A 17561-nucleotide genomic window follows, 5' to 3' on the forward strand; every position below is an offset into this window, starting at 1 on the left:
AGTCAGCAAGACAAGTACGACAGCTCTACCTAAGACACAGAGGCAAACAAACACACAGGAGCCTGTCAAGTTGAGGAGACAGATAAATATGGTCCAAATAAGGTTCCAGTGGGAGAACTAAGTGACAAGGAGATAGCCAACCTAACAGATGCAGAGTTCAAAACATTGGTGATAAAGATGCTCACAGGCTTGACAGATATGCTTAAGTATGACAGACACATAAGGGAAGAAGTGAAGGCTATGCTAAATGAAACAAAGGAAAATCCACACAAAACCAACGGTGAAGGGAAGGAAACCAGGGTTCAAATCAACGACTTGGAACATAAGGAAGAAATTAACAGTCAAGCAGTACAGAATGAGGAAACAAGAATTGAAAAAAAATGAGAAGAAGCTTAGGAACCTTTGGGACAACTTTAAACGTGCCAACATCTGAATCATATGGGTTCCAGAAGGAGAAGAAGAAAGGCAAGAAATTGAAAACTTATGTGAAAAAATAATCAAGAAAAGCTTTCCAAATTTGGCAAAGGAAATAGACATAAAAGTCCAGGAAACACAGAGCCCCAAACAAGCTAGACCCAAAGAGGACCACACCAAGACACATCATAATTAAAATGCCAAAAGTTAAAGATAAAGAATGAATCTTAAAAGCAGCAAGAGAAAAGCAGAGAGTTACCTACAAAGGGGTGCCTAAAAGACTACCAGCTAATTTCTTGAAAGAAACTTTGCAGGCAAGAAGAGACTGGCATGAAGTATTCAATATGATGAAAAGCAAAGACCTACAACTGAGATTACTCTATCCAGCAAAGCTATCATTTAGAATGGAAGGGCAGATGAAGTGCTTCCCAGAAAAAGTAAAACTAAAGGAGTTCATCATCACCAAGCCCTTATTATATGAAATGTTAATGGGACTTATTTAAGGAAAAGAAGATCAAAACTATGAACAGTGAAATGACAACAAACTCACAACTATCAACAACTGAATCTAAAAAATACAAACAAAATCAAACTAAGCAAACCAGAATAGGAAGGTACAGAGATCATTTGGAAGGTTATCAGCTGGGAAGGGGAAGGGGGATAAATGGGGAAATAGTGCAGGGATGAAGAAGCATAACTGTTTGGTACAAAATAGACAGGGGGAAGTTAAGAATAATATAGGATAGGGTGAAGCCAAAGAACTTATATGCACGACCCATGGACATGAACTAAAGGGGGTGGGATTGCTGGAGGGAAGGGGTATACTGGGCAGAAGGGAGCAGAGGGAAAAACAATTGAGACAACTGTAACAGCATAATCAATAAAAAATACTTAAAAAAATTCTACTTCCTTCACATAGCTATGGAATTCTAGCCTTCATTTGTTGTCAACACATTTACTGTATTAAGTTCTGCATTTACCATTTTAGTTTATGTTCTTCTTTGATTTGCATTTCTTCTCTTCTAAGAGTCCTAGCTTTGCTTTTGAAATCACATTAAAATTTACATTCCTGGGCTTTCAGACATTTCACCAGTTGATCTGTTACTGAAGAAGGGCCTACATTCTATATGTTTATTTATTACTTGAGGGTGGGGAGAGGGAGAGAGAGAGAGAGAGGGAGAGAGAGAGAGAGACAGAGACAGAGAGAGAGAGAGAGAGAGAGAGAGAGAGAGAGAGAGAGAGAGAGAGAGAGAGAAAGAGGGAGAGAAGGAGAATATGAATGAATTTAAGAATTAAAGTTCTCAAAATGCCTGGAGTATGGGTAACACATAGCAAGCATTCAATGTATTGAAAATGTTGTATTAGTTAGGGTTTTCCAGTAAAGCAGAGGAACAATATATCTATATAGACTTATTTCTATATCTATATGTTTATGTGTATACTTATTTTTGTGTCTATACCTATATATCTATATCTATACTTATTTCTATGTCTATATATCTATATCTTTATCCATATCTATATCAGCATAGCAGGCTAGAAATTCAGTCAAGTAATCTAGGTTACAGTCTTCAGGCAGAGTTCTTCCTTCTTACAGTACCCTCAATATTTGGTCTTTTGGCCTTTGACTGATTGGATGAAGCCCACCTACATTGTGAAGAGACATTGGCTTTACTTAAAATCAACAGATTATAGATTTTAAGGACATTGACAAAAGGTCTTCACAGGAACACATATTAGTGGTTGAACAAACCACCGACCACCATAACTTAGCCAAAGTTTACCCATAAACAATCAGATGTATTATTTTTTATGATCCTTAGAGAATCCTTATAAGACCCTAAGAGGTGTGCACAATGAGCCCTACTTTACAGATAAGTGAACTAAGCATAGAGATCCTTCACACCTTAACTCAGGCCAAATGACTAAGAGCCAAGGTCAGTGTCAGAGGCAAGGGAGTGAGGCCCTGCTCTGACCATGCTGCCCCTCAGCCTGGCCAAGCAAGCCAAGCACAGTGGAGATCCTGCTTTGGAAAATGCTGTCCCTTCCTCTGTAATTCTCTCTCTCTCACTGCCCACACCCCTCCGCCCCCCTTCCTTAAAACCTTTTCTGAGACATTTTCCTTCTTAAAATACTAGTTTCTCATACTGGGTATCTTTTCAATCTAATACTAATGACTTCTTTTTAGTTTCTTTCCATTTTGTGATAATTCAGTTTGTAATTGGTTATATTTGGGGACATGCAGCTCCTGAACTGTCTTTAAAAGCCACGAATCTACTTTTTAGTACCTATTTATTGATGAAATTTGTATTCACAAATCATAATTTTTCTGGTCCATGCTGGGCACCGTCAATTTTTTGTCCAATTGGAAAGTTATTAACTAATTGCAGTTTAAGACATGTTTCTTGGTGAAATGCATGGTCACTTATCTGTTTATCAACAGTTAACAGCAGATATGGTCAAACAGGAGGCCCATTAGGAAGATCATCCGGTAGCTCTCAGAACCTGTTATCTGATTGTATCAGGACCGAGTGTCTATCACATCTGTCACCTCAAGATTTCAGGTCATCTCCACAAATCATGTGAACCCATGTGGGACCCAAGTCCATGTCTCTGTCCCCACAAGATTGTAAACTCCTTGGAGGATAGAGTGTCTATCATTCATATTTGTGACAGTGGAAAATGTCATTGTCTTATTAATCCAAAGACGACAAAGGCCGTTATTTTTACTGAGCGTGCACCATGCTGTGCTGGGCACACAGAATGGTTTCAAAGCAGGGGAGGTGGGAGGAAGGTTCTGTTCTGATCATGCCTGCTTCTCCTTCCCCGCTCTCTTCCAGGCAGCCTGGGTTTCTCTGTTCTTTGTGTTTCACTCATGATGTCCTGCAGATTCCCCTGTGGCTCCAGACGTCGAGATCCTATTCTCCTCATTAGCCTGAGGAGTCTCTGAAATGAGGAGCGTGGTCTTATTCAACTGTGTAGCTTCCGTGCTTCACACAACTTTAATTAGTGAAGACTTAAAACTGTGGCACGTGGTAGAGGGCAGCACTTTAGTGGAAAGGTTAAGTCATACATTCTAGAACCAGGCTGCTCAGGTTCAAGTGTCAAAATTACCGTGAATTAGATCGGTAGCTTTGGTTAAGTAACACTCTGTGTCTGTTTCTCCATCTGGAAAAAAGGGGGAGGATGATACCCATAGTTCCCATATTATCAAGATAATACATATAAGGCACTTAGAACAGTAGTAGGTACGTGGCCAACATCATACATCCAATTTTATATTTAAAAAACCACTTATCCATTGAAAACTCTTCTTGATTTAGTATTTCTTGGCTTATAGTGACTTACTGGAATTTTGTGGGTTAAAGATAGGTTTTCAATAAGATCACATGAGCCGCTACATTTCACCACCTGGCTGAGAGCCAAGGCTTGGTTCTCACTACCTTTTATATTTCTTTGTATTTCCTTTAGCAGCTAACACTGGACCTTGTATGATTCATCATTTGTCACCACGACTTTTTATTTTCCAGTGCCCTTACTGTTGAGGAGAACTAGCATGTAGCCAACATCTACCAGGTGCCAAGCTAGGTATCTGGTCCTTATGTTCTCCATGAGGATGGTGGTGTCATCTCTATTTTATAGAGGACCCAGTACCTTGGCCCATTTCAAAGAGTTAGGAAGTGTCGCAGCCTGGTTCTGCCCCCGCTTTGGTCTTATTTAAAAGAGAGGCTGTCTCTCCCTCATTATTCTTCCCCCTTCTGTCTTTATGCCTTATTGGATCCCAGCAGGCACCCCAAAAGTTAGAGAGATTCACATGCTCTTTTCCAGCCAAGTATGCCTCTTACTAGCCTTTATTCTGGGTCCCAGGACTTTTATTGAAGGGCTTATGAATGGATGGGAAGGTCCTGGCAAATCACATCTCTGTTTTCCTTTGTTTATATGTTGGCACCCACATAGGATTACCCAATACTACACTAAACTAGTGAGTGGGGCACCCAGCAAAGCAAGACACCCGTGCAGGGGCATCAAAAGTTTTCCTTTGAAAGACTGTTATATGTGATCCTTGAAGGCAATCATGGAAGCTGCTATTATGACAAGAATTAGACCTCTATTGGCATTCCCTACACATACATAATTTAGTAGGAAGCCTACTTTTTATTTTGAATTACATATGGGGCAGGGACCTCTAAAAGCCTATACAGAGCCTGGCTGGCATGCTCATTCTAGGCTTTACAAGGTTAATTAGATCTATTTTCCAGCCCCTAAGTGATCCCCACTTCTTCTCCCTGAACACTTGCTATTATTATGTTCACATAATATGTACGTAGATTGATTGTGAGCCTGACCTTCCACTCGGTTTTAGACAATAAAAATACTTAGAAGGGAAAGATATAAAAATGTACACAAGTTAAGCACCTGGCATGTGCTGGGCCATCTTTGGGAACATAGTAGATTCTTAGTTATTTACTGACTTGAAACTGCTGACTATACCCTTTAAGTTCTACATACTTGCAGATAAGTACAGGTATTTCCACACACATGGCGAGGAATAATGAGATTTGTGCTGTGTGTCTGTCCCTTTGCCACGGCATCATGGAGCTAAAGTTGTTCTCTGACCCTGCATGCAGTCTTTTAGCAGGGCTTTTAATTTTTATTTTAATTTTTAGAATAGACTTTATCCACCTTTCCAAGGTAGGAAGACGGTGAATGATTATTATTCACAGAGTGCTCATGGAGGGAAGGAAGCCCATTTCACACCCTTTGACAAGTCTAAAGTTACTGTCTGAGGTTATAAATAACGATCGCAGATGTGAATTAAGAGATGGATTCTTTGCTGATAATTTTCCAAGCAGAATGCTGTTTTCTTTCCTGTTCTTTGTTTCCCTTTCAAGTGGTGGGAGCTACCGATCATATTTTTAACAAATGATGTATGGATTCTGAGAATACATTTCTTGTACCTAATGTTATCAGTTTGTTTTACTTATTTTAAGCTCTGGACATTTCTAGGGTAGTTTTATGATGCTACTATTCAAAGAAAGCTTTGGTGCATTAAAGTAATCTTTCACAAATTTTTTTCTTTTTTTCCCTTCTTCTGAGACCAAAATTGTGGCACTTCACCTATTTTTGAATTTTCAAAGTTTGTATTATTTTTTAAATATTTAGTCCTTGATAATTTTACCTTTAAAAACCTGAAGAGATACTTGAAGTTGGAAAATGTAGACATTGTCGGCTGTTGCTAGTTCCTTTAAAGAAATGATGTTTGGTGGAAATTTTCACTTTGCCTTTCTTCATACGTTTGCCCAAACTTGCAATGTCTAAGCATTGGCAGGAAATCCAAATATCAATTTTGTTTCATTTTAAAGTTTTCAAGACTTAATTTTATACAGATCTTTGATCTTTAATACAGGTTCACTTCGAGTGGAATCTAATGACCAAAATAAATAAACAAAATAGAAACAGGCTCTTTGCTACAGAGAACAGAGCGACAGCTGTCAGAGGGGAGGAGGGCTGAGGGGTGCTGACAAAGGTGAAGGGATTAAGTAAAATGAATAAATAAGACCATCAAAGACAGATAACAACATGGTGATTACAAGAGGGAAAGTGGGGTAGGGGAGATAGAAGAGGGTAAAGGGGGGATAAATGGTGACAGAAGAGACTTGACCTTAAATGGCAGACATGCAATACAAGATGCAGATGATGGATGATAGAATTGTAAACCTGAAAGCTATATAATTTTATTAACCAATGTCACCCCAATACATTGAATAAAAATAAATTATAAATAACTTTAAAAAAGGTGCCTCTCTTACACATTGCATTGAATCTCACTTTATGCTCCAAGCAGAGGTATCATCTTTGCCCCTCGTATGTGGGCAAGACTCCCACAGAGAGGGACTTCTGTGTGTTCTTCAACCTCATTTGTCCATTCCATGGGATAAGAGGCACAGACATCTCATTGCACATAATTTTTTTTTTAGTCCTCCAGGAAAAGAGGGAGAGGAAAGGCTGCGAGAACTGAGAAATAGTTGGAGCTGAGAAACTTGACCAATGAAGGAAATGGGCATCTGTTGTAGTGCCTACTGTATATCAGGCACTCTGAACGGCCTTTCCTGCGTCTTTGAAGCCCATCCTGTTGAATCCCCATGATAAGCCTGTGGGGGAGGTATTGTCCCTGTTTCCTAGATGGAAAAATGAACACTTGGTGAAATTAAGTGGCAGTGCTGCGATATTGTGGTATTGAGGTGGGGTGTATTTGAAGTGACTTCACATTCATGTTATCGTTCCTGGTACTCTTTGCTGGGTGTGTGAGCCTCACAGCCAACATAGTCTGCATTATCTGAGTTCTGATTCTGCTTCAAAGTATTTGTTCCTAGCAGCATAATTTGCATACCATACCTAGAAAGGGATCATGAAAGTGGCTTAATGCTCTTCGAGAAAGCGAGTTTCTTTTTAAAAAAATCACTACCTCAGAACAGACCTCAAAATATTACGTATTCAAAAGCATGCAACCTTCATTCCTACTCAGGTATAATGTGTGGCTTTGATTTCTTTAAGCTGTGGTAGCAATGGTGGTCATGGGGATTTCAGAATTAACAATGCCTATTTTCCTACATGGCCATTGGCCATCTTAGTTTGTCTTTGTTCTTCTAGGCTCCCGAAGGTATGAAAGAATCAAAGGAGGCATCCTGTTCTGGCTTTGTATTCTGGGTCATTTACTTTGGAAGCTGCCCCATTAAATGGAGGCCCTTCAGTTTGCCAGGTGACCTAGGTATTTTGGACCTTAGCTATAACTGTTTCAAAACAAGAGCCATAGTATTCTCCAAGCCTACATTAAAAAAAAAAATTCAATTGACTTTGTTTTATTTATATTTCCTAAATCAGAGTAGATTAGAAAACCATACAATTTAGTCCCCCTCTCTCAAGACTGGTACTACAATGAGCTTTGAATGGCTCTAATTCATAGAACCTTTTTATATTGGACCATGCTTCCAAGCGAAGGCCAAAATATATTTATTGGAAGTTGATTCAGTTCTCAGTGTTAACAGTCAAGGTTAAACTCTATTGCTGAATTTTATTCTATAGTAAGATAAACACACCAAATAGACTTCATGGTATAAACTTGCATGGAAACACATTTGCGGCCTGGAAAACCTTCTTGTAATATAGTTTGCCATGTGGTCTTAAGATGTGTTCTAATATGGCCTTTATTTGCAACTGCCATCTTCAAAAAGTCTTAATTTCTCTTAGGGAGAAGAATGACAATTTAATAAGGGTTCCTTCTCCTCTGGGGTGCTCTCAGTGATCTGAATCAGGCACCCCAAATTAACTTTTGAGGTTGATTCACAAAGAAAGATGCATTCTTTTCAATGAGATGCCAGGTCACATTTATAGACACTTGTCATATGGCTTTCTTTGACCAGAGCAGGGTCATGTGCTGGCTGTGTTCCTGTTGAGTCCTGCCTGTCCTTATCTTCCCTGGCAGTTTTAGCTGGACGTGTGTGGTGTTTTTACTTTCCTTCTGAACATAAAGCTGTGGTTCCCTTCTGATTTGTGGAGAGACTCTTAAATGTCAAATTTATCTGACTGTTAGAAACAAGCAAAAATGCCACTTTTTTTTTTTTTTTTTTTTTTTTCTGCTTAGCCTGATCATTAAGAGAAAAATATCTGGAGTTGGACAAGATTGCCTTCAAGTCCCAGGCCTCCCATATTCCAGATTTTTGTCCTTGGAAAAGTTACTTAACTTCTCTAAGCTTCAGCAAGCTTATCCCCTGAATCAACATAATAGCACTTCCTCTTACTGTTAGTGTAAGAATTAAGTGAAATAATCCATGTCACTACTTGGCACAGTGCTTGTCACACAGCACATACCCACCAAGTGTTAGATATCATTTCTTTAAGGCTATTATTTTTACTCTAGCCCAAAGAGCAATAAACTATGAACTTAGAGATGTAAAGACCCTGTTCTTTGAAAGTTGAAGGAGCATAGGAAAAAACAGGAATGCCCTGCTTCATTTCCCATTCTTCAGACTTGTTTATTGCAGTGGTGGGTTACCATGGAAACTGTCAGGATTAAGATGGCATTATTGAGTTAAGCATTCAATGAACATCTCAAGAAAGAAAAGCTCTAAACATGTATGCATGCTGTAGGTGGCTTTCAGGAGGAAGAGTTGTTCTGGGGGGGGGGAGAAGAGGGGATGGCACTTACTAACTTCCTTGTCTCACAAGAGTTTCCCAAATTCTCTGAGAGAATTATGATCAAGAGTTGACACGGTGCTGGTCGCCCTGTGTGTGCCCCTTCGCAGACCATTCCACAAAGTTGTTAGAGCAAGATTTTCAAAATGGGAAGCTGCTCTTTATGTGGCAGGGAGTGTGGCTTTCCAAAATAGATTCTGAAGTCAAAACGGACTGGGAGCATTTTTTTGAGAAGGGTTGACCTCCTTTCATGCCACTTACTGTGAATTAAAGCTGCGAGGGAGGACTAGTTTGGGCATGCGGTACGGCCCTGCAAGCCGCTGCTGCCAGGGAACGAGGTTTGTGTTTCTAAGGAGATGCAACGGAAAGGAGAACGCTCTAAGAGCCAGCGGCTGTCAGAGTATAAAAGTATCCATGTTCAGAAAGGGAAATGGAAGTTGAATTAAGTAATTTTATACATACGTTATGGGGTGCCCTTCTGCTAGGAATTCTTAAATGCAAAAGCAAATAGTTGTGGCCACAGAGGGCTTAGTACATCTCAGCTGGTTTTAGTTCTCAGACTCAAACTGGATAGGATTGGTATTGACCCGCTCCATGCATGTGATTTTAACATGGTCTGACTCCCGTCTGTCATTTGGTTGGGTTGTACTCGTAACAGGGGACAAAGGATGACATATTCCAGCGGAGATTTGGGCAGCCACTTGACAACCTCTTCTGAGTAAACGAGAGGAGGAAAACCCCAGTTCCACCAACTGAGGCAGCTAATAGAGTGTTCCACCAGTGTCTTTCATGCGGTTTCAGCCAGTTTGCAAATGTTGAGTGTCGGTTATTAGCCTGGGAGGAGGCTCTGAAAGGGTTCATTGGATAAAGTATCATCACAGGACAGACATCACAGGGAGAACGCACCAAGGAAAAATTACAGTACAACTATATTTACTTACTCGCTCTGCAGCAGGGTTTTATTTCCTGCAGTTGGAAAGGGAGCCACCTGTCTCCACTGCTGATGTCAGAACGCTCCCTCAAGACACGGGGCTGTTGGGAAGCACATGATACTGTATGTATTTGCTCTTACGTCCGTAGCTGGCTAAGATTGGGTTTCAGATTTGAGCTCTATTGTGGAGTTCATTGAGTAGTGACTTCCAGGTGCCCTCCTGCGTCACCATGCCCTTGTGAGTTAAAAAGTAGCCCGTGTAAGCCCCCATTGTGAGTGTTCCCTCAACTTTCACACAAGTATTTAGACTGCATTAAAATGAATGCCCTGCATCTCAGAGGTTCTCATCCATGGATTTGCTTCCAAAAGTGAGTATTAAGAGGCATTATCTCCACACCTAGAAGCCGGTATGCTGCTGGTGTTCTGACTTTTGTTTTATTTCTAATGATTGGGATTTTTAGAAACTACATGTCAGATTTGAAGGTCTTATAAAAATAGTAGGTGCCTTTCTTTTTTTCCTTTTTTTCCCTGGTAGTATTGTCAGTGGATAAATTATTGTAGAGTGAATGAAATGCCTACTGCCTAATTTGGCAAAACTGGATAGCATGATCACGATGCATTTCAAGGGACCTAACACGTTTTATTATTGTTATGATTATTAATTATTATTATTATTAGCATTTTAAGATTTTCAAGGAGTTGTGTAACCCACTGCTCTAGTTCTTTGTGCCTAGTGGAGAATGAGGCCTCTGAAACAGAGTTCTTTAAGGAAATACGAGGGCCGCTGCATCTCACAACTCTAGGGGGCACCATTTATATCATAGTTAAAGGACTCAGGCTTGAACTATCACACTGACTATATGTCCAGTCCCAGGAAATACGATTCTATCAATGTTACGCAAACATTATATAAAAATAGATGGGTGAAAAAGGTGAAGGGGATTAAGAAGTACAAAATGCCAGTTATAAAATAAGTCATGAGGACGTACAATAATACACAGCATAGGAAATATAGTGAATATTGCAGTAGCTGTGTATGGTGACAGCTGGTTAGTAAACTTACGGTGGTGATCACTGTGTTGGATATATGTGTCTAATCCGTGCACCTGAAACTAATATAATATTATGTCAACTATAATTTTAAAATGAAAATAGAAAACACTACAAACTCAAATGAAACAAAAAAATAACAAAATGGCTACCAACAATTGCAAAAAGTTTGCTATTAGTGAAGTTGTTCGTTATTTTAATAGTGCCATGCATCTGAATTTGAATATCTTCACCAACTTGCAAATTATATAGTTGTTAGACAAAACAGGTGGAAAACAGAGTCTCTGAGAGTATAAATGGCATTCTTGGGCCACATCAGATCAATGTCTTATTAGGGACCAAAACCAGGGTTTTTAATTCCCAGCCATCCCATGATGCACACCTGCAATTAAATTAGGATTTGCAGTGATGTTTGGTATCTTTTCCTTGAACCCTAAAAGTAGAGTAAATAAAATGGGTTAAGACCCCCTGGTTCACCTAATCTTTTCCCCAGCGCAGGATTTTCCTCTGAACCATTAAAAGTGTTATAATATATGATTGATATTAATTGGTTTTCTGTAAAGTACTGCACTCCTTAACATGAACTGAACTAGAAATAAATATATTACCATGAATTAAGATTTTATTAGTTGCTAAGAAGAATTGGATGAAGGCACCTATGTGAAATTCTAAGTACAGGCATCAAACTGAATTAATGCCAGCACTGTCTTGAGATTAATTTGAGTACTGAACAAGAAATAGTATACCATAACATAACTGTGTTTACTGAATCATTTCTGGCATCAAAAACTAAAGCTACATTATAGATGCAACAACAGGCTTTTCTCCCTTGGAAGAGAGAGGCGGGTGCATTTTGTAATTAAAGTGAATGTTACCCTCTGAAAAATGCCTCTCGCCTCCAGGAAGAAAACAGTTTTGCTGAGGACGTTGCTTCCCCGTATGTATCTCAGACTCTGCATACTCTGTGTTGCTCTGGCCTTCTTTTGCATTCCATTAGGGTTTTATAATGGGATCAGCTCTATTTTCTGCCCTCCTAATCTGGAGTACTGGGTAGGCCTCACTTTATAAATTTGCATCTCATTACTATGTGTGTGTTTGGGAAAAGTGTGGAAGGTGTTGAAAAGATATATGGGGTTGCACCAGGGATGTTCTAGAAGGGATTCCTGATTATATAGGGAGGATGGGTCATACAGCTTTTAATACAGGGCTGCATAAGCTGAAAATGGTGAAGCTTCCGAGGGTCGCTGTTAAGGACTGGGATGAAAGTGGCACACTTTGGAGTTGTGCATTGCTTTGGCGCTGCTCCAACACAACAGTCTTTCTTTTTTTCTGAAATTCTGTGATTCTCTAATTAATTTTTTATTTGCCTGTATGATATCACTTACTTGAGAGCAGATGTAAAACTTTAAACTAGAACTGTCAAATTGGATGATTATACATATCACCCATGTAACTTAAGTTTTCTAATAGTGACATTTAGAAAAGGTAAATTTCATTTCAACAATATCTTCACTTTCTCCAGTATATCCAAAATATTATATCAACATGGAACAACACAAATTATTCATGTGACATTTTAATTTGATTTTTCACGCTAAGGCTTTGAAGTCCCACATACATTTTACATTCGTAGCACATCTCAGTTTTGACTAGACAGATTTCAAATGCTCAGCAGTCGCATGGGGGTAGCAGCTGCCCTATTGCACAGCACAGTTTTCAACTTATATGCCAACGGACCATCATTTTACTGCACAGAAAAGTTCCTTTCAAAAATTCCTCAAATAGCTAAGACAAAATATAACATATCCTATATGCCATTTTATCAGTTTACAACGTGATGGCATGATTAATCACAAATTTGCGAGGAGAGTATGAACGCGAAGGCAATTTAGTTGATAGGCCCCTGGTGGCCAGATTGACTTTATATTGGCTGTGTTGCTTCTGTGGCCTTCTTTTCCATTCTTCCCCTGTAGACATCATCATTTTAAAACACTATTTGACACTTTGTGGTTCTTCTTGCAGTTGCGAACTCATGATCTCTTGTCAGTTTTCATGCTCCGTATGGATGTCCTGTTTCTTAACAGAGAAACTCTTGAAAGGCTTTTGGCTCAAATACCTTTTGTGGCCAGCATAACGGAATCAAGAACAGTGTTCTGCACTTGCTGCTTCCGGTCACTTTAGAGGCAGGACTAGCATGGGGCTAGATTTCCTTTTCTTCTGGACATGTGAGAAACCTAGACCCTCAGCATTCTCGCAGCTCCGGTGAAGATTCTGTATATGCCTCTCAGTCAGCTTAATGCAGGACTTCAAAGAAAGTCTGCTCTGCATTGTGCTTCGACCTGTGTCTGTCTGTCTATCTATCTATCTATCTATCTATCTATCTATCTATCTATCTATCTATCTATCTTTCTATCTATTTATTTACTTATTTATTTAAATTTAATGGCATTTATTTCTTCGCCTTATTTCAGAAAAATAAAATTATGTATCACATCATTTGTGTTCTTCTGACTTGAGGAAGCCAGGCAGAGAACAAACTTATGCATTTACTTTAATATTGTTTAGAGGTCAATTAAGTTTTAAGTATTTGTATGTGAATAGCAGGTATCATTATTGAGTACTAAATATATGCCAATCCTGGGCTCAGATGTATCTTATTTCACCCCAATAGCAACCATGTAAATAGGTGTTTATATTGCCATTTTCACGGATGAAGAATTTGAGGGTCAGATGGTTTCAGTAACTTGCTTTGGATCACAGAGATAGGTCTAAGTGGCAGATGTGCACTGACTGACCCCAAAGGGCTTGTCTCATGGAGGGGGACTGTGTTTCCTAACCAAGTCAATGATACCCACTGGTAATGAATTTTCAACAAAAGGCAAAGTACTAATATTTTGGAGTTGGAAGTTTCTTTCTTTTTGCTCATATAAGACATACATTCAGAGAAGACCTAACCCTGTCCCATCTTTGATAGAAGAGAAAATAGATCTAGAACACTGAAGTAGCTATATGTCCAAGGTCCAACAAACAGACCTGGCTCCACTGCTCTTTGTCTGTGTGGTTTCATGGTTTCTTTAAGAAGATAAGCTGAACATTAAGAATTTTTTAACAGGTAGCAAAGTTTAAAATTTTATAATATAGGGAAATCTCCTTTCTCTTCACTGTACATGTTAGAATTTTGATTTAACTCTAATATGAATATTGAAAAGTGCATATATTATAAGGGTTTAACTCTATAAACTTTCACTAACTGACCCATGTAACAAGCACCAAAAGCAAGAAATAAACAAAAACAAACTTTCTGAAACCCCATTTCCCAGACCATGGCCCCAATTCTCACCACCACTAAAGCCAACCTTTACCCTGCCTTCCAGGTGCATAAATCAGGTATATTTATTCCTGTGCTTATTTATATAAAGAATAGAATAATAGGGTGTGGTCTTTTATTGACATATCTGCTTCTTTTGTTTCACATTATTTGTGGGATTTATCTGCATGTTGATGTATGGCAGATATTCATTCATTTTCATTGATGTATTTGACTATAATTTTAAAGTATAAAGTCTCTGCAACCATAATATTGTAAGTGGAATTAATAGGTTTATTGAACATTAATTATTTAAATTGATTTCCTTCCCAGAACATTATTAGCCCTAGTTTCATTTGATTCAGTTTAAAACAAAATAACAAATCTCAAATATGGTGACTTAGTAGTTGCCATGCTAGATGCATCCTAGCAAACCACTCTTGGGCTGTGTTTTTATGCAATGTTCAATATAGGGGAATGTAATAGGAAAGACAAAGAGGGCACCTTCTGAAAATACCCACAAGAGAGCTGAGTTGGAGTTCCCAGTTAGTAGCTTTGTATGGCCATGCAAAAGGTTAGGTGTGGCCTATTTTTAGGTGTCCTACGTAGAAATGGATCTACTAAGATAGATGGTAGAAAGTTACACCTCAGGAATTGACAGAGACTTTTATTTTTTAAAGTGGTAGGAAAAGAATTCTTTCTGATCATCTGTTTGGGCCAATGTACAACCTGGGATCTTGAAAGAATAATAAAACGTAGGGCCTGTTTAAAAGGGAAACTTGTATAAACCGCCCATTGGAAATTGCTTCACAGGCATAGAAATCAAGTTTTCTTATATTAGTTTCCTTATTGCTTCTTTCCCTGGTTGCAGGAAAAGGTGAAGTTAAATATGTCATGCTATTGACTATTGCTGGAGCATCCAGCATCGGAGGAGGGTAGCCTATGGTTTACCAAGGCTTTGTCCTTATGGAGGTTTATCATTTCCCTGGTGTTACTTTGCTTACAGCAGGCCTCCTTTTCCAAATTGTCTGTTAGGAAATTTAGGTGCTTGTGGTTTTTTTATTCAGCCCTAAAGAACAGTCTCAAAGCTGGGTGGTATTAGATGGCTCTGAAGCACAGATCTAGGTCCTACTCAGTAGGGCTGTATGAACAAAGAAAAGAGCTGAGTAGGAAAACTCTGTAACTTCCAGTGATACATCAACTCTCTATTCTGTGATATGGCTTTGGTTTAATGCATTGTTGTTAATGCCATGATAACGTATTTTAGGCACATGGCCTTTCTTCCCTCCACATCCTACAGTAATAGCTCAGACTATTCCTCTCAAATTTGATAAGAGCTTATGTCTTAATTTACCAAGTATGATGAGTTTTTTACTTAAGGAGGGTGGGAGTTGTGGTAGGAGGCAGAAATGTTACTTTAAGGTCTTATTTCCCTTGATGCTGCAGACCTTATTCCTATTTACAGAACGCTGAATTTAGGATCTCTTCTTTTTTCTAAATCTTCTTTCTCTGGGTAATGTTTCTTTCCTGTTGTAAAACCAAATCACATGTTAGTATGTTAAACTGCATCTATATGCAAGCATAAGTAAATAGTCACTATCATACTAGTTGTGTGTTTTTTTACCCTTATTGTGCAAGTAGGGATTAGTCTTACACATGACTTGCACCACTTACTAAAATCAATAATAAACAAGATGAAAGCTTACCATTTCTCTGGGGCAACTACCTGGGATTTGTAAGGAACCTAGGTCTGTAGAAATTGATCTTCTCACACCGATAAGCATTGTTGAAAGTATTATATTTTGTGAGTTTTCTTGTGATCTTTTTCTGGAATGGGTAGGCAGTTAAATATGCATATTTTGTGGAAACAGATGAAGCTCTGTCCTTCCAGCAAAGTTGAGCACTGGTTACCTTTCCTGAACCTCCTCCTTGATTTCCAGTGCCTTCTGTGCAATGAAACCTTTGGGTTCATCCTTCACAAAGAGCTCTTCCCAAGTTGCCTGTCTCTATTGGGGCTGACACATCATTGCATTTGAAAGTTGGCAGACATCTTAGATATAGTTGAATCTGGTTATCTCCTTTGACAGATAAGGAAACAGAAGCTCCGAATCATTAAATGAATTGCCTAAAGTTGAATCATGGGCCAGAGACACACCTGAATGAGGACCCATATTTTTCCTACCATTCTTTTCCTTCCATTTTGGGCTAAATCAATATCCACAGACTCACTCTACTTATCAGATAAACTTGAGCCTATATACACACTTTATATCTCATGAGCTTGGCCTTGGTTCCGGACTTATTACCCATCTTCTCACAAAAGATCTTAATGGTCAACATGACAATCACCCAAGCATAGGAAGAGTGATTGACAGGAAAAATCCATGAAACTTTTAGAACACTCACTTGAAGAGGCTAACAGTAAAGCTAGTCTTCCTGTGGATAAAGTCAGCCTTCCATGGGAGAGAGGGTGGGTCACCTTTCATGTGATATTTGGAGGTCCCAGAACGAGCTTTCTGCCTGAGAAACGGGCTACAATGTGACAGCCTTTGTATAGGTCACTCCACATTTAGGCACAGACTATGTTCCAGAAGTTCACTGGCAAGTCACTGGCTTGAAACTTGGACTGCGTTCTCCTTATCCAGTCAATTTCGGTTGTCTCGATAGGAGCTACATCTCCACCAGCTCCTCCCAAAGCCTTTTTGGACTGCCCTTCCTTCTCCCCAGTTGATAAAATTGCTTCTTGAGAAATTTTCTTAAATATTTAACCATAACATTCTTAAAGAATTTACTATTTTTTCTTGGCATGTGCTTGTGAACTTTATTAGATGCTAGAAGGGAAGAAAAAATATGACTAACAAATAGATGCTTTTGTGTAAATAACTGAAATGCCCCCTAACCCTACCAAGGATATTAAATTTTTGAGTGGAAAGTTTATTTAACTTAATTGATAAAATTTGAAGTTGAGAAACAAAGTTTAGATGGTAGTGGCACATGGGAGTCTGTGGTGTAGGCTCATCTCTGAGGCAAGCTGATACATCTTTTCTCCCCATAAATCAGGGCTCCGAGGGGTTCTAAGTGCAGGGTAAGAACTTTTTCCAGGGCTGCTCAGGAGTCTTGCATCCTAAGTTGAGTAGCTGATAGACTTGCTGCGATAAAGAGAAATGGTTTTCTTTTAAATACATGATATATAGAAGTTTATCACAGAAAAATTAAAAATTACAGCAAGGCACACACACACACACAAAGAAAATTAAAAAGTACTTACAATGTCATCAACCACTATTAATGCTTTGTTAGTCCCCTTATCCTCTTTCCTCTTCTTTCTTTCTGAGTGTATGTATTTATATGTAAATTTGTTGTGATTATACTTTTTTCAAACATAATTTGAAACCTCAATATATTTTGAAAATTTTCTCATTATGCTATTATAGTTTTACAACAGTTTTAATGATATACAATTCATATATATATGAATAAATATACTCCTCTATAATATGTATAACTAGGTCATTATTGTTGGACATTTGCACTGCTTTCTAGTTTTCAGTAATGTAAATAATGTAACATTGACATTCCTCACACCCCAAATCTTTGTACACATCACTTTATTTCTTTTTGATGAATTTTAGAATTAGAATTTCTGGGTTCACAGAGATGCCCATT

At 38.7% G+C, this 17561-nt stretch overlaps 1 protein-coding gene across 1 annotated transcript in view; it reads left to right on the top strand.

The window, feature by feature from the left end:
• The first annotated feature begins 9825 nt into the window (after positions 1–9825).
• Positions 9826–17561, top strand: part of PPARGC1A (PPARG coactivator 1 alpha) — a 107878-nt gene continuing 100142 nt past the window's right edge. The window contains exon 1 of the mRNA XM_090267019.1: positions 9826–9906. Within this exon, the coding sequence (XP_090123145.1) occupies positions 9889–9906 (18 nt within the window). The 5' untranslated portion in view covers positions 9826–9888. The remainder of the gene's footprint in view (positions 9907–17561) is intronic.

This window comes from Furipterus horrens, unplaced genomic scaffold (genome assembly GCF_987537825.1).
Source record: "Furipterus horrens unplaced genomic scaffold, mFurHor1.1.pri manual_scaffold_2, whole genome shotgun sequence".
Classification (NCBI taxonomy): Eukaryota; Metazoa; Chordata; class Mammalia; order Chiroptera; family Furipteridae; genus Furipterus; species Furipterus horrens.